The 23,106-nt window shown below is 33.3% G+C and overlaps 1 protein-coding gene across 1 annotated transcript in view; it reads left to right on the top strand.

Moving 5' to 3' along the window:
* The first annotated feature begins 3,269 nt into the window (after positions 1–3,269).
* The window catches only part of kl-2 (dynein heavy chain 2, axonemal kl-2), a 120,264-nt gene continuing 100,427 nt past the window's right edge, over positions 3,270–23,106 (top strand). Inside the window, exons 1-9 of the mRNA XM_069830609.1 lie at positions 3,270–3,398; positions 4,631–4,744; positions 7,715–7,899; positions 11,422–11,545; positions 12,898–13,046; positions 15,683–15,794; positions 18,285–18,423; positions 18,910–19,127; positions 21,872–21,989. Of these exons, the coding sequence (XP_069686710.1) occupies positions 3,288–3,398; positions 4,631–4,744; positions 7,715–7,899; positions 11,422–11,545; positions 12,898–13,046; positions 15,683–15,794; positions 18,285–18,423; positions 18,910–19,127; positions 21,872–21,989 (1,270 nt within the window). The 5' untranslated portion in view covers positions 3,270–3,287. The remainder of the gene's footprint in view (positions 3,399–4,630; positions 4,745–7,714; positions 7,900–11,421; positions 11,546–12,897; positions 13,047–15,682; positions 15,795–18,284; positions 18,424–18,909; positions 19,128–21,871; positions 21,990–23,106) is intronic.

Below are 23,106 nucleotides of genomic sequence, written 5' to 3'. Positions count from 1 at the left end.
GACTCCTCATTTTCTTAAATTACTTGTTACTTTTTAAACAAAATAAAATATAGCAACGGTGCCATTCACTGAATAAAGACTTTAATGCCAACAAAAAAGTGACATTTTTGGCAATATGCATTACGTCTTACAATTTTAATTACGTTATAATTACTGGAAAAAAGTGACTCTGAACTTCTAAAGCAGTTAAACCTATTCCAATTTAGTACAAATTCATGGAGTTAATTTTACACTCAAGAATTATTATTAATACTGAGACTGCATCCAACATACACTTATTAAGATGAATGCATCAACATTTTAATTTCTAGAAAGTTAACACAGAATAGACTGTGATTGAAAATATATGGAGTGTCTTTGTTATAATGTACAATTGTGCTGGTATTTACATAGAAAATGAAGTACCTATAACAATATTAGTCGCAATAACTGTAATAAATTACAGAAATCGAACAGAATACCAAATCACATTGCCTCTCTTGCACAACCAGTTAATCTCAGTTTTATCTGCATAATAGAGTTAGAGTCATTACTGTATCTTATAGAAGACTCTAATATTCTAGAAATACTTTTCTTAATGCAATTCCCAAATGCCAGAAGCTCTTAAAAATATACAGAATTTTTCTTAACAGGAGAGATTCCGAACCGGTCTTTTGGACTCAGCAGAGGAGCTTAAGAAGGAGACAGTTTCCCTTCTGGAAGGTTTTCTTGCAAATGGGCCATTTTCATCTGACTGGACAGCTATAGGTACCAATTCGATTTACTTTGTTTGTAAGTTAACAACCATAGTATGGCCCAATGACATATTCATATAATTGAAGCGTCGGCTAGAACAATGTTGTAAGTTACAAAATTTTCATTCGGCGTGTTTCCGTGCAATAATGTTGTATATCATGTTACCTTGCTATACTCTTTCGCTTGCAACTGTCCATCAATGCAGTACGTGAAATTTGTCCACTCAAAAGTTTGCTACCCTGTAAGAACAACGCTGTACATGTACACATTTTTGCAACTCCAGTAAATTTTACCAAATGTAACTTATAACGTTGTTCCAGCCGACGCTTCAATTATCATATTTATGTATGAAGGAAGAGGAGATGGACATGGTTACCACATTTGATAATCCCCACCTCTCCCTCTTTGGAGACCTTCCTTACAAAGGGAGGAGAGGCAAAAAAATCTCTCGAATTTTTTAAATGATTGTCATACCCTGACTGAGTGAACCCAACGCCAGAAAAGGCATAAGGGAAAACTGAAGAAGAAGAAGAAGACATCTCATTGCCACTTCCATATGTGAATTCACTTCTGCTATGTCCTATTGTGTTAAGATTTTACTAAAACTTTTCATCAAATTAATTTAAAACTCTGAATTTATTTTGAAGATAAATAATATGTAGTAAATAATTAGTAAGAGAGAGAAAAATTATGTGATCTTCTAAGTGAATAGTATATGAAGATTTTTTCTACTATGGGAAGAGTTATTTAAAAAATTTAGTTGATAGCTGGAACATAACAATAATAATAAGTGGTCCACAGATCTGTAACATCGATTTTGAAGAAGGATTTACTCAGAGTATAAAAAAATTACAGACATGGATATTTTCCGTAGTTTTCATTAATCTAATCGGTTTGTATAACTGCAGAGATTTGGATTCAAATCCAGGCTAGCCCATATAATTTGTGTTGGACAGAGACAGTATCTGAAACAAGTTTCTCGGGGATCTCCCATTTTTATTTCTATCATTCTGCTAAATTTCCATTGTCATCTTTTTATAACCTACCCATGAAGAAGTATTATATTCTCTGGCACATAGAGAGGGCATTAAATTGCCAGTTACTTCGACTGTAAGCAGAGTAAGAACTAAAATACCAAAATTAATATTGTAGTTAAATCTCATTTTGAATATCAATTACAAGACTAGACCCTGTCTCAAATTTAATGCTATCAGAGAAAATATGGTCAAAACTGAATATTAATAAGAGTCTCTACTGGTATTTGTCGCATATTCTTATTTTTTCAATGACAAAGTAATTATAAATACGTTCTGGTAAAAGAAATTGCCAGTGTACAAATTGACATCAGCGATGGATGCTGGATGAGCACTTTGAGGTACTGATCTCCGTGTGGAAATAATTTAAGTTGCTTCTTCAATGGAATGTCAGTTCAATAAAGTACAGTAAGGTAAGCACATGTTATCACTATGTGTGATTTCATATTCTAATTTCGACCGTTTTTATTTGGAATTTTTAATTTTTCATAACTGAGTCCTATGACAATTCTATAACTATCACTGATCGACATTAATAAGTTTCAAACACGATTATATTTAAAACAGTTGAGAGGAATGTTATGTTTAGAAATTGATTTGAGTCCACACCTGTGGAGTAACAGCTAGCACGTCTGGCCGCGAAACCAGGTGGCCTGAGTTTGATTCCCGGTTGGGGCAAGTTACCTGGTTGAGGTTTTTTCCGGTGTTTTTCCTCAACCCAATATGAGCAAATGCTGGGTAACTTTCGGTGTTGGACCCGGACTCATTTCACCGGCATTATCATCTTCATCTCATTCATACGCTAGATGTTGATAAAGCATCGTAAAATAACCTACTAAAAAAATTTGATTTGGAATATAATTGAATAATTAAACCTTCAATTTTGTTCTTTTTCCTGTTCAGTGTTAAGCCTGTGTAGATACATTACAGATAATATAATATAGGTAATATAAAATCCTTTGATCTTCTGGGGATTAGGTCTATTCTTAAACTTATTTTTCGCTTGGTTGGTACTTAAAAATTATTTTGAACATTCTTCCAGAATTCATTCTTGCTAAATGGTCGTTCCAATTTTTTTAAAGTTATTTTTGATATGTTTATTAATTCTTTAATTAGTTTATGTTAAAAAAAATGTAGTTTATTAAGTTCAGTTTATCCAATCGGTATTTTATCAACACTATTAACTGTATGGTTAGCTAGTGTTGATGGAATTGGTGATAGGGAGATGGTATTTTGGCGAGATAACAGCTTGGAAAACCTCTTAAAAACATAATTATGTAATTAGTACAAGCGAGATTCGAACCACATGTAAGTGCAGACCTGAAGCATTAGTCCTGATTGCCAACCCTTTTGACTGTGTTGGTAAATCTAAAATACAAATCTTATTAAATTTTTAGTAATGTGTGTTTTATCTCGACAGTTGTAATATTCTGTCACATAAATAATTTTAGTGTAAAAGAAGGGTAATGATGGATTCTTTTTTTTTTATTTTCAGAGGCTTTAGGATACTTGGGTAATATGCGAGAACAGCTGAAAGAATTAAGAAAACGAGAAGGCCAACTTAGAAATGATCTTGGAATCTTCAGCATCTCTCTTCCAGAATCAGCAGAACTTGCAAGACTTGAACAGGTTTGTTTCGGTACTTCGTTTCAAGAATGCTTCGGTAACTTTATGTCATATTTCTTTTGTTAACATATTTTTAAAAAATTGTTTCATAAAATATAGACCAAATTTTTTTCAAGTTTTTGCAGACATATGTGGTTATACGAGATATTTTGATGTTCGTATATAAAAAGTGAAGGAACTTAAGGCATTTCAAACTCCACCTCATATGAAATACATCATTAATTAAAAGAATATTAAAGTATGTGAGTTACAAAGAAGGTACTGTAAAGAGGGGTGACTTTGAACGCCGAGGTGACTTTGAACAGTAATTTAGCGCCTTTCTAAATTAAATGCTGCACCCTATTGCGAAAGAACTGAACTAGTTTATTGACAACTTAAACAGTTTTATCGCAATTGGGTACAGCATTTAATTTAGAAAGGCGCTAAATTACTGTTCAAAGTCACCTCGGCGTTCAAAGTCACCCCTCTTTACAGTACACCTTGTTTATTTAGTACACTAAGCATTCAGAAACTATTGTGATTGCTGCACATATTTGTTCAAATATTTTCACGAAAATACCTACACATTTTGTAGAAAAATTACGTTATACTGTATTTTCTAATAATATAGCTAGACATCACAATGGCTAATCGATTTCAAATATCGACTAATGAAGTAAATATTTAAGAGTAATAACTCTGTACCATGGATGAATATAATTTGATCTGATCAAATGTAACTTTTCGTTCTGAAAAGGAATTTAAAATGTTACATTTGTTCAGATCAAATTTCTGCACATTTAAAGGACAAAACTAAAATTCTTTAATCATTTATTATCATTCATAATAAACTGCTCTCTTAAATTGATTGAGCATAATTACTGCGAATTAAATCAATCATTTTCCCAAGACACGCTATGAAATGCTTCATACAAAAACTATTTTTTTTCTCGCAAAGGAAGTACAAACGAGCAAAAATGTATTAAATTTTTTTGTTTGAAATATCTCAGAGAATAATCCCCTGAAATTAATTATATTACTTATGGTTCACCCTCTGTGTGTGTGTGTGTGTGTGTGTGTGTGTGTGAGTGTGTGTGTCTATATGTAGATTCTTTTGCAGCTTCACAGTACGTTACAAAGTAACTGTAACGTCATTAATAGCATAAAATTTCTTCAGACCTCTTAAAAATGAATTAAAATGTGAGATCTCTGTATTGGAAACTAAAGGAAACATGTTTTTTTTTTCCTATATGCAGGAGCTTGCAGTTCTCGAGCTTGTATGGGAATTGACGCTTGAATGGGACACAGCTTGGGAAACGTACAAATCCGGAGAGTTTTGGACTATTCAGACCAAGGAAATGGAGGATAAGGTTAGTTTGAAAACTCTAGATAAATTAAAATTAATATCTGTACCGGTACTAGTTCAACATAATGAAAAAAAATATATCCACAATTAATTTCACTGCACTTTGCATTAAAGATTTTAAATTGTTATAACTATTATATATTTGTAACTGATGTGGTGAGTAGTACAGTATACTCTTGCTAATCCAGCCATTCCTTGCACTGAGGGGTGTCGGATTAGCAAGAGTGCCAGATTATTGAGTGTCCTTAAAAATATCATTAAATTTAATGCTATAAACTGCGCCAACCACTTCACTTAGATTAGATTACAAGATTTTTGTTGCAAGCAAAAATTACATACAATAACAAAGATTTTACAATACTATTGTAATACTCGTATATGAATATTCTTCAAAATTCGAAATTGATTAAAAATCTCATAGTCAAGTAGTCTACATATTTCAAATTATTGTATAAATACAAGGTAACTGGGCCACACCCGAAAAAGCAAGATGCTTGAGGTCGGGTGTGACCAATAATGAAAACTGGGTAGAAGGAAAAAAAAATAATAATAGTAATAAACAATAATAATAATAATAATAATAATAATAATAATAATCTGATTAAAACTGTTAAATGTAATTACACATAAAGTTTAAAAAGAATAAGAGAAAAAAAAACAAAAACAAACAAACAAAACGGTACCATAGCCTATACATAAACATACTAAATTAAGAATACAACATTGTTAAAGTGACAGAAAAAAAAATAAAGAATAAGAATTTACATGATTATAATTTCAGAAATAGTTCAAGCACTTGTTTTTTGAATAATGTATTGTTTAATAATTTTAATTTAGGATTCCCCTTTATAAAATCATTATATAATCTTGGACTGTAATTAGAATTATGCCTTAGACCTGCTTCAGTCTTACATTTTGGTTCAATGAGGGAGCGAAATATTGTATCTTCTTGTGTTGTGGCCATGATCGGATGATATGAATTTAGCTTGATATTTATGGTAGTGATTCAAAATAGTATACATATAAATTTGCTTGATATTTAAAACATTAAATTCTTTATATATGAGATGAGTTGGATGATCAAGTTTTCTCCTTAAACATATTTTAATAATTCTTTTATGTAGTAATATTAATGGGCGAATGGTACTCTGTGATAATCCACCCCATCCTATAATTCCATACTGTATTATAGACTGAATTAGGGCTAAAATTATTGTTCTCAATAGTTTTACTGGCATAAAGCGACGCAGTTGAACAAATTTGTATAGAGTTTTACGTAATTTAAGACATAAGTAGTTAATATGAAAATTCCATTTTAAGTTTTGATCGATGAAGATACCTAAATATTTCAGGTGGGTTGATGGGCGTAGTTTAGGACAATTGCAATTATTATAGATATTTGTACAGCTATTGCTATGAATTTTTAAATTATAGTTGTTTTCCATTGTAGGGAGGCCTGTTTTATTTAAAGAAAAGGAATGAAAGTTGTTTTTATCTACGTTGAGTGCTAGCAGATTAAAATCTAACCATTTTTTATTGAATTTAAGCCATTTTAAAATCGAAACTAGAATATTCTACAGGCGCTTGTATAATATGTAAGTATGTACGTGTGTATAAGTAATGCAGTATAACACATGGCAGCAGTGAAAGTTTCCAAGAAAACTATTACAGTAAAATTGACAGGAAGTGCACTAGAAGGAGGTGGATTACTAAGGGCCGGATTAACGAGAGTCTAGTGTATTAGAGTACCAGTACTACTGTATATAAAATTAAAATTAACACAAAAAGTCACTGTGTAGATCACATTCATACAGACTGAAATTTAAGATGGACGGTGCTCAGAATCATTGAGCTTAAAAAATTTAAGCAATTACTATGTTAATGGGTACTGGTACGTAATTTTACAACAAGGAATTGGGTCGACCTGGTTGGCGAGTTGGTATAGCGCTGGCCTTCTATGCCCAAGGTTGCGGGTTCGATCCCGGGCCAGGTCGATGGCATTTAAGTGTGCTTAAATGCGACAGGCTCATGTCAGTAGATTTACTGGCATGTAAAAGAACTCCTGCAGGACAAAATTCCGGCACATCCGGCGACGCTGATATAACCTCTGCAGTTGCGAGCGTCGTTAAATAAAACATAACATTAACAACAAGGAATTGGTTACATTATATCGTCGCCTGAATGCAAGAACTAGGTAACTCGAAATTTGCGTTTTTTAGTTACCGCTTTTATAGCATAGCAAAAATCCCACAAAATGTAATCCAGGATCTAGGTAACTGATCGAACGATACCAGCGACATCTATTTTCCAATATAACAAATAGGTAAAAGAAAACGAGATATATTCCTTAGTGCAATAAATAAGTAAATAGGCGATGTCACAAAATATGAAAAATCAAGTTACCTAGTTCTTGCATTCAGGCGACGATATGAAGTTTAGAAGCTTCAGCTATCGAATTTTTGTACAACTGAGAATGTGGTATCAAGATAGTGATAGTTCAAGATATATAGTTGTTACCTTCCATAGACATGTATGTGTGCACATGTGTGTGTTTGCATATATGTGTGCTTGCCTGGTACATATTTTGTAAAATAAATTTAATATACATATCTTTTTAATGCAGCTTAAGGATTTGGAGGTATTGTAACTTTATCTTAACATACATTGGAAGTAAAATAATTATTAATAGTAGGCCTAATTGGAGGCCATTTATAATTTGTAAGCTTTACTCGTTTCTAGCTATAACCATCTTTATAATTATTTAATAATTTCATGATTTTCTTACGTGTAACGAAATAACCAATCGAAGTTTCAACTGAAAAAAGAATACCAATAAGATGATTTTAGAAGATAAGACGTTAAAATTTCATGAAAGTGTTTTTTTTTTTTATTTATGTAAAAGTTTTTGTTAGTACAGTATTGTTAATAAGTGCAATATAATGTAACTAACTACTAATATTATTTTTCTTAACAGGCACAAACTCTGTTCCGTAAACTAACCCGCTTATCTCGTGAACTGAAAGATAAGAACTGGGAAATTGTGGAAAATACTCGCTTGAGGGTCGATGCATTTAGACGAACGCTACCACTGATTTCAGACCTGAAGAACTCAGCAATGAGGCCTAGACACTGGGAAAGAGTCAAAAAGACAATTGACAGGTGATAGCAATGTTCAATGACTCAACATTAATCTTTTCATTAATATACAGGATGTTTCATGAATAACAGTAAATATTTTAGTAGGTGGTAGTATGGAATAATATATTCAGAGTAAAAAGGTTCATATAAACGCGTCCAATTTTCAATGGGTGTAAAGATATTGGAAATACAGCTGTTTGAATGTTTCGAATAATTGTTACCAAAGTGAAAAGACAACACACTAGCTGTTTGGCTAAAGGTCCATTTACACATACCAGTGCCATGTCCATTCATTTCCGTGAAATTTAGTCAGTGTCAGTGATGAATAATATCGTTTCTCATAATTTGATTGGCATGTCTAACGTTTGGTGCAGTGCTGTATTGTAGCTCTCAGTGTTAGTTCAGTAACTATACCATGACATGGTGTATCATTGCCAACAATAGTTTTGCTATTTCACAACAGACATGTTGTAGCATGTTTTGCCTGTACTGTGTATTTATATGTAAACAGACATGAATAACGAATTATTTCAAATACTAGTAAAAAAGGTAAAAGTATCCCTGTAACATGCCATGAAGGCACTTGGGGGGCATGGAGGTAGAGCCCCATGCTTTCCATGACCTCGGCACTAGAATGAGGTGGTGTGGTCGGCACCACGCTCTGACCGCCTTTTACCCCCAGGAAAGACCCGGTACTCAATTTTATAGGAGGCTGAGTGAACCTCGGGGCCGTTCTGAAAGTTTGGTAACGAGAAAAAATCCTGCCACCACCTGGGATAGAACCCCAGACCTTCCAGTCCGTAGCCAGCTGCTCTACCAATTGAGCTACCCGGCTACCGGTATTATTTTACTTACTTCAAATATTACCTAACCATTACCTCGGTGTTATAGCCTTTTCCAGTAGGGCCTTTTTTATTATGGAGGAGGACTTGAAGGCTTGCACAGCAATCTGAGGCCTAATGTGCTTACCTTCTTTGATAGGAATGTTGTTGTTGTTGTTGTTGTTTTCTAATGCCAGGCGTTTGACAATAAAGTCATTTGACCTCTTGCACTCCAATATTTTTCAAAGATATTATCATGACCAGCCACTGAAGCACAGATTTTGAGGTGTTCCGAATCCATTTCTTGGTTTGAGTTGCACAATGGGCAGTTAGGGGACTGATATATTCCATTCCAATTCTATGCAGGTGTTTAGCCAAACAGTCATGGCCTGTTGCCAATCTAAATGCAGCTACAGACGATTTTCGTGGTAAATCGGGAATTAACTGTGAATTTTGATGCAGAGAGTTCCATTTTTTCCCTTGAGATTGTGTTATCAAATTTTGTTTGTTGAAGTCTAAGTATGTAGATTTAATAAATCTTTTCACAGAGTAATACGTAGATTTAGTAACAGGTCTGTAAGTAGCAGTGTTGCCCTTCTTTGCTAAAGCATCCGCATTCTCGTTTCCCAGGATTCCACAATGGGATGGTATCCATTGGAATACAATTCTTTTATTGAGTGATATTAATTGAGAGAGCATTTTAGTTATTTCTGCTGTTTGAGATGAAGGTGTGTGTTTCGAGACGATTGATAGAATAGCTGCTTTGGAGTCTGACAATATAACTGCATTCCTAAATTTATTGATGTGGCATAGAAGATTCCTGAGACATTCACTTATTGCAAAGATTGATAGGAATGTTTGTTTTAGTCCATAGGACCATATTCAAGTACTAGTATCGTGATTCACTGTTTGGTGCCATCAGCTCATATTGCCGAGTTCCAACTGACTCTACTACGAGAGTCCCTCCATACCCCTTGAATTTCTGCAGCTTCCACAGATAGATCCCATCTGTACGCAAGTCATGGTACTACATCATACATCCTTGGTCGAACTGGAACTATTGAAAAATGATATATGAAATTTAAATTAATGAAGGCAAAATGAGGCCCTACGTCAAAAGTTACGCAGTATTTCTGCTTGAATTGGTTCAGGGGGAAAACCTCAGAAAAAACTCCAACCACGTAACTTGTCCCAATCAGGCTTTGAACCCAGGCCCGCTCGTTTCACAGTCAGACATGCTAATCATTACTTCACAATGGTGGATACAGCTGGAGTCTTGCTTTTTTAAAAAACTTCTATTTTACTGAGCAACATGTTAAAAAAATTAAGGCATTTTGAAATACTAAAAAAATTTCATTCAATCATCGATAGGGTTGCAAATTCTCTTTCATTTTCTCTTTTCTTTCATGTCTCGTGCACACACACACATACACACGCACGCACGCACACACACATATAGTGTTCTGCCAAGTGGCAGGTCTTTCACTGCAAACCCAGCATTCTCCAATCTTTCCTATTTCCTATTTTATGCCTTCCTCTTAGTCTCCGCATATGATCCATATATCTTAATGTCATCTATCATCTGATGTCTTCTTCTCCCGTTCACCATTCCTTCCAGTGCATCCTTCAGCAGCCAGTTTCTTCTCAGCTAGTGACCCAACCAATTCCTTTTCCTCTTCCTGATCAGTTTCAACCAAGAGGAGTAGAAATATTTCTACTCCTCTTGGTTTCAACATCATTCTTTCTTCATCCACTGTTTCCAACATAGCTTCATTTCTTATTCTGTCTGTCCATTTCACATACTCCATCCATCTCCATATCCGCATTTCAAATACTTCTATTCGTTCTCTTCACTTTGCCGTAATGTCCATGTTTCTGCCCCATAAAATGCCACACAAAGCATTTCACTAGTCTCTTCCTTAGTTCTTTTTTCAGAAGTCCGCAAAAGATGCGCCTTTTTCTATTAAAAGCTTCCTTTGCCATTGCTATCCTCCTTTTGACTTCCTGGCAGCAGTTCATGTTACTGCTTATAGTATACCCCTAGTATTTGAAGCTGTCCACTTGCTTTATTGCCTCATTTAGAATTCACAGTTTACCTTCTTCATTTTTCTTCCGACAACCATGGTCTTCACCTTGTTTGTATTTATCTTCATTCCATACTGCTCACAGATGTCATTTAGCTCCTAGCATATCTCTTCTTCGGCTAACATCACCATATCATCAGCAAATCTTCTTCCTCCGAAAACAGTTCTTCACTAAATCCTCCAAGTAGATGTTGAACATGGTAGGTGATAAAGGGTGTTCTTGTCGTACTCCTCTCCCTATTTCACTTCCTTCAGACATTTCTTCTCCTATCCTGACTTTGACTCACTGTTTCATATAAATATTACTGAACAGCCTCCTTATTGAGGTTATAACTATATAAATTAATCTGTAAGTATGTTAAGAAATATGATGTCTGAAATGATAGTTTTTAAACCTAATGCAACTTTGTTTGGCGAATGTTAAAATGTTTTCACATCGAAATCGATAAGTAAAATTAATACTGCCACTTGGCACTTCTTCGCACCTCAATTGAATTTCTGTAATGCTCTGTAGGCTATCTTATTTTAATTAAAAATAACTTGAAACTGTTTTTGCGTTTCAATAAAATTAGGACATTCAACCAATATAATGTTAGTACAGTAATCAATATTTACATTGCCTCTTTACTTTTTTACAGGGACTTTGACCAGGATTCTCCCGAATTTACATTGGATGCCATCATGGAAATGAAAATGCAAGATTTTGCAGAAGAAATAAATGAAATTTCAAATGCAGCTACAATGGAATTGGCTATAGAAATGGTTTGTAACTTTCTTTCTGTATGCTGCATTTCAAGTTATCTTCTGAAGGCAGGAGAAGAATCGTTAGTTGTTTGTTGATTTCCAGTGCATCTGTATATACTTATCTATGACCTTCCAGAAATTTTGATAGTCAGACAGAGTTTAATTTCATTTCTGAGACGAGACCATGTATAAGGCATACTTCATTAACTCTTCGTTAGGTTTTAGGGTTTTGATAAAGACTAAATCAGTCAACATTTGTGCAAGTTTTTATCTGCTTTTAGAATATCTTGTTCATATTCAGTATCTACGAATCAGTTTATTTGATAATGATTAGTATAAAAGAAAATTAATAGTGGATCTTTATTGAAAATGAAAAATATGCAATGGCGCTCAACCTTAGGAATTGTGAGACTGTTTTCTTCAATGGTGGAGCGTGAATGTAGAAAAAGTATTAGCACTCACATTACCTCTGACTGTTAACAGTGTCATAATTTGGTGAATCTTTGTGATATAGTTGATCTCTTGAATATCTTTCTGCAGTGAAATGTCGCACTGGAGATGTTGGTAAGTTTTAAACAGGATCGGATTTATTGGTTTTAAACCAGAATGCTGTTTGAAATGGTTTTTTATCATGTTTTATTGGATTAATTGGTTTTATTATCAAATTAAAAAGATTCTTGACACAAATATTAATAATAAAAATGAGAATACAAGCAGATAATAACAGTAATAATAATAATAATAATAATAATAATAATAATAATAATAACGTAACTCTTAGTTTTCATCTTCTCAAAATTAAATACTTTTTGAGCTAGAAAAACTGAAAGTAAATTTTCTTCACAATAAATGCTACAAATGTAATAAATAACAACACTAATAGTAAGAGGAATAAATCTTAAAAATAATAAACACCTTTTCTCTTGTCATTTTGAAGAACACCATAGTTAGTTATATACTTGAAAACAAATATCTTCCTCAGTAGTTTTTTTTATTGAGTTATTTTACGACGCTGTATCAACATCTCAGGTTATTTAGCGTCAGAATGAAATGAAGATGATAATGCCGGTGAAATGAATCTGGGGTCCAGCACCGAAAGTTACCCAGAATTTGCTTGTATTGGGTCGAGGGAAAACCCCAGAAAAACCTCAACCAGGTAACTTGCCCCGACCAGGATTCAAACCCGGGCCACTGGTTTCACGGCCAGACGCGCTGACCGTTACTCCACAGGTGTGAGTTCCTCAGCAGTTGCTTCATCAGATATTGTAGGCTCTGGATTCACTGGTTCAGAACTTATTTTCAACATTTCTTCATTGATGGTTATGCTGGTTATTATTATATTAAATATATTGTGTATTTATACTTTGCAGGGATTGAAACAAATTGCTGAAGTTTGGAATAACATGCCTGTAGAGATGATTCCACACAGACAAGGCATATATAGACTGAAGACTGTAGAAGAGATCTTCCAAACTCTAGAAGATCATCAGATGCAATTAGGGGCGATGAAGTCAACAAAGTAAGTTTAAGCCATTAGAAGGTTTAAAAATAATCTAGTTATAATAAAACAGACTCGTAGTTTCTTACAAATCTTAAATAAAGTCTATTTAATGTACTAGAGTCAAAGTGAATTACAAAAATGCAAAGTCAAATTGACTAACAAAAATATCGCGTCAAAGTAGCGATAATTATTGTTCTGATAACATTCATGAATTTAAATAAGAAAACTACAGAACAGACGATAACTCTACGTATTTCATCCAACATCATTTTGACCACTTTATATTTTCATTTATATTTGAAAAATATTGGAGTGCAAGAGGTCAAATGACTTTATTGTCAAACGCCTGGCATTAGAATACAACAACAACAACATATTTTCATTCACTTTTCTTCTTGTCAATGGAATATTTGTCCACCCGCCTTCTGTCCACCTTTTGAGACCACATAAATTTTTTGTCCTCTGAAAACATCTACATTATATTTTGATCAGCGAGGTTTGTTTTTAGTGCGTTTTGTATTTAATTTATTTACATTCCATGGTATTCATACATCGCTTCACAGCTAGAATATGGAACACGTAAAAAAAAAAACTTTATAGTAGGTACTATAAAGTCTTAATTATAGTATAGTCTGGTTGAAATACATATAGAAGAGTTTTACAATATAGTCTACTAGTACAACACAAAAGTTTAGTACCAATACTTAATATAAGACAGAAATATTCATGGATTGTTGTTAAATATCATAAATTCATCTACAGAATAGAAGGCGTGAAAAATTAGATACTTCTTTAATTTGACACTAAATGATCTTAATTATGTTTTGAGTTTGATTTTTTATATCCATAGGAAGGCTATTAAAAATCTTTACCGCCCTGTAACACACTTCTTTTTGACAGCACGATAGATTTTCTGATGGAGTATGAAAGTAATTTTTTTGACGAGTATTTATGCTATGAACTGCTGAATTAGTTACAAAGTTTTCACGATTACATACGAGGGAGTTTATTAATAAAAATATATACTGACAAGCCATGAGCATTATTTATAGTTTTTTGAAAATGGTCCAACACGATTCCCTAGATTTGGCACCCATTATTATTCTAATTACCAGTACTCTTTTTTGTAGTAGGAATATACTGTTAATATCCACAGAATTTCCTCAGAACATTATTCCAAAACTCATTATTGAGTGAAAGTAATTATGTAAAGTGTATTGTTTTTAAGGTATTGATATTTACTATCTCTTGTATAGATCTAATAGCAAAACATGCTGAATTTAGTTTGGGGGGTAATTTCTTTAATATGGTTTTTCCAATTTAACACATTATCGACTTGTAAGCCAAGAAATTTGGTTGTTGTTTATATTAAGAACCTATTGTTAATTATTGCGCTTGAAATTTGCGAGGTTGAATTTGGGCAGGATTTTTTTCTATGTGGATATACAGTATACCTGCACTTTCATTTTTGAAAATGAAAATCACCAAGAGCAAATTGAACATTCACTTTGGCAATAGAATTGTACAATTATCAGATCTTTTGTATTACGCATACTCTTAGGTTATTTTTTATTTTATTTTATTTGGTTATTTTACGACACTATATCAACATCTAGGTTATTTAGCATCTGAATGAACTGAAGGTGATAATGTTGGTGAAATGAGTCCGGGGTCCAGCACCGAAAGTTACCCAGCATTTGCTCGTATTGGGTTGAGGGAAAACCCCGAAAAAAAACCTCAACCAGGTAACTTGCCCCGACCAGGATTCTAACCCGGGCCACCTGGTTTCGTGGCCAGACGCGCTGACCGTTACTCCACAGGTGTGGACCTCTTAGGTTATTCTATTGAGTAAAGGTTGGTAATGTTGTTATATGAGTAATATTGTGATGTTCTTTTTGAGAATTTGTTACAATTTTACTGAGCGAGAGGAAGATCGGTTTTTTTGCATCAACGTATTAAGTGAATGTTCATAGACAATTTTCTGCACAAAACCAGTCCTTCTCTCACTACGTAAACTGTAATAAATTCTGAAAAAGAACTATCACAATATTACTTGTATCACAATATTACCAACCTTTACCCTAACTGATGGCTCAAGTACAGGCTCACATTGTTATTTTCTCGATGTACCGATATTTAATGTCTGTCAATAATTAATTTGTTCAATTTGGCATTGATTTAAAAAAGCATATTTTTTTAGTTAGATAGGACTGCATATTCTGTGTGATCCATGGCTAATTCATGTATCATGGATTTTGGGATGTTCACTGCATAAAGAATTTCACAACTAAAATGCTTTATTCAAGTTTCTGTAGACACACAGATGCACGTGCTTGCGTGCGTGTGTGTGTGTGTGTGTGTATCACGCGTAAAACATACCGTGTGAAGGTGTATGTCGCTTTCACGAAATTAATTTTTTGTGTTTAAGTCAACCCTTTATCAAAAGTTAAACATTACAAACAATTGGATTAAGAAATTATATGGGCGAAAGTAAGGGAACTATCGGCAATATCTTTTTGTAATAAAACAATTCTGTATGTGCCAATAATTTCACTGTACGGTAATTGTAGAATTTCTACAGTAGATATTGTTACATAATACTTGTGTATATGCTTTTGTGACTGTTAATAACACATTATTTCTTTTATAAACAGATTTGTCGAACCATTTATGAAGGATGTGGATTACTGGGAACGAGCTCTTTCTGTTATCATGGAAGTTCTTGAGTTAACACTACTTGTACAAAGACAGTTTCTTTACTTGGAAGTAAGTGTCACATGCACTAAAATAGTATTAATTGACATCCAAATATAATATAATGAAATATTACTGAACAGATAATTTTGTTATGGGATTCATACCAATTTTGAATTAGATCTAGAATTTCAATTCCCAAGGTAAGATCCTTAAATCTCTTCAACCAAGTGCTTTATTATATTTATCAAATCACCTTAATTATATCTCTGTGAGATGTTTTTAAGTTTGGAGGATATGATTATTCAGCATAGATTTATAAGCTTATAGGACTTTTTTCATTACTGATGATATATAGAATAAACAATGTTTCAAAAACTGACTACCGTATCATTATCTCAGGTTAAAAGGATGAGGAAGAAAGGAGTTTCTATTTATTGCAGCTATTGTAACTGACTGCTAGTCAGTCAAGTGGATTTCTTAATTTTATAATGGAGGACATGCATGGATTTTATTTTTCGCAGAAAGTAGAATCTCTTAATGGGAAATATGTGTACCAAGTTCGAAAGTGTAAGAAACGTTTATCTTTCACAATAAAAATGCAAATGAAATTCGATAAATATAAAAAATATCCCGTGATTCGAAAACTCAGTTTCATTCATGTGACGACATAATACCGTATATACGCGAATACTCCACGCCATCAAATAATCCGTGCACCCTAATTTTAGGAGAAAAAAATTGGCTGTAATTTGTGTTAAGCAGGCAGACAAGTCAGAGCTCTCCGTTCCAAGCGAGGACTTATTTACAAAAAATTAATCCTACATCATGATGTTTCCAGAACATAATGTACATTCAAAACTGGCTTCATTTATACACCAACGGATCCTTGATCTCCAGAGAACAAGGTGCCGGTGCAGTTGTTACGTGCTGTCTCTTCTCACTTTATAGATCACTAGGATATGGAACAACAAGTTTTGATGGTGAAATCATTGCAATAAGTGAATGTCTCAGGAATCTTCTATGCCACATCAATAAATTTAGGAATGCAGTTATATTGTCAGACTCCAAAGCAGCTATTATATCAATCGTCTCTAAACACACACCTTCATCTCAAACAGCAGAAATAACTAAAATGCTCTCTCAATTAATATCACTCAATAAAAGAATTGTATTCCAATGGATACCATCCCATTGTGGAATCCTGGGAAACGAGAATGCGGATGCTTTAGCAAAGAAGGGCAACACTGCTACTTACAGACCTGTTACTAAATCTACGTATTACTCTGTGAAGAGATTTATTAAATCTACATTCTTCAACAAACAAAATTTGATAACACAATCCCAAAGGAAAAAATGGAACTCTCTGCATCAAAATCCACAGTTAATTCCCGATTTACCACGAAAATCGTCTGTAGCTGCATTTAGATTGGCAACAGGCCATGATTGTTTGGCTAAACACCTGCATAGAATTGGAATATATCAGTCCCCTAACTGCCCATTGTGCAACTCAAACCAAGAAATGGATTCGGAACACCTCAAAATTTGTGCTTCATTGGCTGGTCATGATAATATCTTTGAAAAATATTGGAGTGCAAGAGGTCAAATGACTTTATTGTCAAACGCCTGGCATTAGAAAGCAACAACATTCAAGTTCAAAGTCATAATTTTGTAGACTAATGGAGGTCATTATGAATGGTTTCAGCCAATCAGAAAGAGACCATCCATTGTCTCACCTCGCATGCCATCTATGAGAGAGATGTAGAACGTTTTTGTTCTACTCGTGGTTTGCAAAGGAAAGAGTCTTGTGAGTCATTCGTTGACTATTCAAAAGAATAGTTGGAATCTCAGACTGAGAAGAATTGTGAACGAATCGTTAAAATCGATTCGTAATGATGATAAAAGTACTATGACACTTTCTGGGTCAGACATGGCTACTATTTTCTGTGCTTCTTTTTGTAATTCCTGCCAATTGCTTCTTTGTTATTCACTGTAGAAATTTATTGTGACATCTGTCCTTGCCCAAGAATTGTATACAAAATCTTATGTATGATAAATTTTTCCAATGTTTTCATTTCTCTCGTCACATATTTGAAGCCACATTTTGCACTTCTAATGCACTTTGCATTTTCGCACTCATAAATCTCATAATACAGTACTTTATAAATAACTAAAATTAATGGTTCAAGAAGATTCTATACCAGTGCTTACCTTTTGACCTTGAAGTCTGAAATTTTGGCGGACACGAAGCAGTCATTTTGTTTTATGAATTTAGTTACCAGATTTCATCTACATGTGGAAGATATTAGATTGTCCCTTTCTGAATTCGACTACGGGTACCTCTATCACTTAAGTTTCAGACATAAAAAATGAACAAATGCTCTATAACCGACAATAGTAGTAGTAGTAGTAGTATTTATAGATTTTTACAAATCATGGCTTCGTCAATTTTATTTTTAGGTATTAATCTTGTTTCTGATTATATTATAGGCATATTTATGAATTTATTACATTTTTTCCTAACATTTTATAATTATGTCATCTAAAATTATCTATTTACAGAACATATTTTTGGGTGAAGATATCAGGAAACAGCTTCCGAAGGAATCTGACGATTTTGATAAAGTAACAATTGAGTGGAGGAAAATCACAAGTCGCATGTTTAAAGATGGAAAAGCACTTAGTGCAACTCATTATCCCAGTAAGTGTTTGAATTTAACTTGTGATTATGTTCATAAATAAATGCAGCTTACTTACTTCTTAATACCGGTACATGTGTCCAACTACATGCTAGTGTTTTTCGATCTGGTGCTGTGGATTGAACTTTGGCGTAGCTCAGTGGTTAGAGTGCTTGGTACATAGAACCAAGGACCTGGGTTCGATCACCGGTGCTGGAGCGAATTTTTCTCCTCTAATATCAATTGTTAAAAAATTTAGTTTATTACGAAGGTAACATCCTGTATCTTCTTAACACGTGGCAAATTTTACTTTTCAGAGTGATTGTTCTGCATTCAATGAACAGTTCAATCCTTTAAACATTTTGAGAACAAAGGGGAAGAAAATAAATTTAAATTAGCTAATGTACAGATATTGCAACTATGGCACATAATTTGACTACAATCACGCAGTATTATCCATTTTTTGAGTAATCCATAACCTGTTAATGTTTTAATGAATTGTTTTCTAGAGTTATATGAGAATTTGAATAAAATGAATGAAACACTGGAAAAAATACAAAGAGCATTGGAGTCATACCTAGAGACAAAGAGACGTATCTTTCCTAGATTCTATTTTATCTCTAATGATGATATGCTGGAAGTTCTTGCTCAATCAAGGAAGCCTGAGAATGTACAACCACATCTAAAAAAGTGTTTTGATAATATCAACAAGTTGAATATGACGAAGGTAAGTAAAAACAAGCATAGATGTAAACTTTATTGTAAAAAACTTAAATATTTCTTTCTCATATAAAAAAGTAACGTATTATTATATTTCTTTGAGGGATACATTTTATCAGTATGGTATCCCAAATTCTAAGTCTAATAATATATGCCTCTCTTATTGTGTCAAGAAATGTAGCATGCAAACTTTGAACAAATCATATTAATTTACAATTAATGCTGCTATTTATTTCCTAATAGGTTTTCCTTATAAAATAAGAATTAATGCTAAAAATGATAATATTTTTTAAAATTCGAACTAGGCCTACTTAATATAAATTTATTCAGCATTAGGTACGGTACCGTACATTATTATTTTTGAACTTGACGATGGCAATAAGGTTAGCGCACTCCAGAAGGAATGCTGACAATAACGGAACAAGAAGCACAGGTGTTAGAAAAAAGGCGAGTGGGGATAAAAAGAGAAACCAAGAGTCAGGAAGTGATAGGGAAGAAAGTAGTGAAAAGATTAAGGGTGCGAGTGTGAGTGGAAATCTAGGATGTGGAAGTGAAAGCGTGGGGGGAATAAAAGAGGAATAGAAGAAGAAGAAGAAGAAGGAAATAGAAAGAAAGACAGAGATAGAAATAAAGCAGAGACAAGCAGTAAAGAAAGGTCAGAACCTGCGACAGCTGAGGATATAGCAATGTTAATAGATACGATTAATAAATGTGGGGATATGATCAAAAAGTGCTAGTAAAGGGTAATTGTAATTGTAAATGATAGAGAAGTATAGGGGAGCGAGAAAGTGTATAAGCTGATGTGTAGAGAGAAATATAAGATTTATAGGAAGTGAGAGTATTGTGAAAGGTTTAGGTGTAAGTGGAATAGAGAGAAAGTTGAAAGTGAGCGCAAATATGAATGAGTGAAAAGTGAAAAAGGGTTAAAAGAAATGAACAAGTGACAGCATAAAATTAGTACTGACATTTGAACGTTGGAACAGTAAATGAATATAAGAGACAGATAGGAGAAAAGGTCAAAGAACAAGTAAGGCAAATAATTCAATATGATAATTTGTAGAGAATAAGTGAAATTGAAATCTTAGTGAATAGTAGTTAGAGGAAAAAGGGGGTTTGAAAGGCATATATAAATTTAGATATATTACGATTAATGATCAAATAGAGAATAGCAAACGAAATGTAGGAGAAATACTGAAAGGGAGATTGAACAAGTAATAATAAAAAAAAAGTACATAGTTTAATTGGTAGAAGTTGTGTTGACATGTACTGCAAATATGTGTTAATGTAAGTGTTAATGGTGGCACCGGATACAGAAATGTGAGGTACACCATTACATGTAAAGAAGTGCTGTGACCAAATATATCAAATATCAAATATCAAATATTATTTTTGAACTTACATAAATGATAGTATACATATCATCACTGTTGCCCCTGTAAGGAATAATAATAATAATAATAATAATAATAATAATAATAATAATAATGATGATGATGATGATGATGATGATGATGATGATGATGATGATAATAATAATAATTTCCTCTTATTTAGATTCTGGTTGGTATGTAGTCTTAGAAAAAAGTTTTGTCGCACAGATACCTTTTAAATCCCAGAACAACAAAACAAAACTAATTTTATTACCTCAACTAGTCCTTGTCTTGTGAACCAGTTCGCTCGTCCTTTGATCATGCACACTGCCTCATTTCTGGGACTTAAAAAGTATCTGTGCGACAGAACTTTTTTCTAAGACTGTACATCTATTAATTATCAGGCAGTAGATCTCACTAGACGATAAATGTGTCAGAGGAAGAACAATTTATTGTTTGTATACCGGTATATCTGAAGTCTGATTAATGTAACATGTTACTAGTCAGCAATGTATGCAATGGAGGGAGGAAAGGAACTAGCCACCATACCCCATTATCTTCTGGCCTAGTTGCCTCATGATAATGCCTTATTGGTGTCACTTATGAGGTTCAAACCTGTCTTCGGACAGTTGACTAAACAACAACAACAACAATAATAATAATAATAATAATAATAATAATAATAATAATAATAATAAAAACACTGTTAAATCACACAACTTCCACTAGTTCATTATTCCATCACTAGGCCTATCTAACTCTTTCCAAACTTCTTTTTCTGTTTAGCTGATTCTCCTGTACTGCCTTCAGAAAGTAAAGCTGTCCTTTCTCTGAATCTGTTCTTTTTATATTTTGGTTTTTTTTCATCAGTAGAGTCCAGCTTTGGTGTCTTTCTTGTCTTCATTTTGCTTGCGAGCACTCTTGTACAACATCTAAAGATTTCGTTTTAGAGGACTGTTCATTATTTTCATCCTTTTGTTTCAGTTCCTTGGGCAAGTCATGTTTTCATACGATATCCGAAACCATGTTATTCTAACAGCTTAACTTTCATTTGATTAACTGTGATTAAATCTGCATGTACACTTAACTTTCTTAGCAGACTGTTTAGTTTCATGAGTGGTTGAAGATGACATAATGTACAAAATTGTAAGAAACTTTTTTTTACAGGCGCTTATGACAAAATATGTAATTTATAGCTTTGACGTGTATTGTTCATGTACCATTTTTGCATCCTGTATGTATCAAGTTCAATTTGAAGCGGTAATCATAATCAATTTTTAAAGCACTATGAACTCGGAATTTTTAAGGACTCTCAATAACTTCGCTTTTATTTTAACATTACCACTTTTATGGATTGTAATGGTATATACCTTTCTTACAGAGTCAAGTAACAAACAGGATGGAAGCTCTAGGAATGTATTCAGCTGATGGAGAATATGTGGAATTCTCTAATCCAATTGTTTTAGAAGGTCCTGTGGAAATGTGGCTCTGTAAAGTAGGTGAGTCATCTCAGTTCTCTTTCTTAGAAAAAAAGAGTACAGGTATGTCTAAGAAACTATTATTGTTATTTACATATTTTTAGTAGCTTAAAATACAAGATATTTAAATTCTCCACTGATTATTTCAGACGGTTTATGAGTTGAAAATATAGTTTTATGAAAGACGGATTAGATGAAATAGGCCTATATATCGAGTACTGATATTAATTATAAGAACACGAAGATATTAAACATCAAATGTTTGTAATTCATGATGTGATATGTATATTCAGATTTGTACGAGATCTTATGTATTTATTTATAACCATGACTCAGTTACGTAAAGAAACAAACAATTATTCTTTGTCGCATTTTTTATGGTTAAACAAATACTATGTGAACCAACAACAGTGATGATTCATAACAAGAAAACTACTTAACGGTACTTTTTTTCGATATGTATACAGGGTGAACAGTACGTAATTTGATTAATTTCAGGAGGTTATTCTTTGAGATATTTCAAACAAAAAGGTTTGATATAATTTTGTTCATTTTTGCGTCTTTTTCGAGATAAAAATTATTTTCTATGCAACATTTCATAGTGTGTTTTGGGAAAGCCATTGATTTAATTCCCAATACACTCAGCCAGTTCAAGAGAACAGTGTATTATGATAATAAATGATTGAAAGTATTTTAATTTTTGTCCTTTAAATGTGCAGAAATTTGTCTGAAAAGGAATTTTAAAATGTTATTTGTTGGGTCAAGTTTCCGCACATTTGAAGGTCAAAACTAATTTTTTCAATCATCTATTATCATAATACTCTTACTTACTTACTTACAAATGGCTTTTAAGGACCCCACAGGTTCATTGCTGCTCTCACATAAGCCCACCATCGGTCCCTATCCTGTGCAAGATTAATCCAGTCTCTATCATCATATCCCACCTCTCTCAAATTCATTTTAATATTATCCTCCCATCTATGTCTCGGCCTCGCCAAAGGTCTTATTCCCTCTGGTCTCCCAACTAACACTCTATATGCATTTCTGAATTCGCCCATACATGCTACATGTCCTGCCCACCTCAAACGTCTGGATTTAATGTTCCTAATTGTCAGGTGAAGAATACAATGCGTGCAGT

This window comes from Periplaneta americana, chromosome 7 (genome assembly GCF_040183065.1).
Source record: "Periplaneta americana isolate PAMFEO1 chromosome 7, P.americana_PAMFEO1_priV1, whole genome shotgun sequence".
Taxonomy (NCBI): Eukaryota; Metazoa; Arthropoda; class Insecta; order Blattodea; family Blattidae; genus Periplaneta; species Periplaneta americana.
This window is presented reverse-complemented; position numbering and strand designations above follow the sequence as displayed.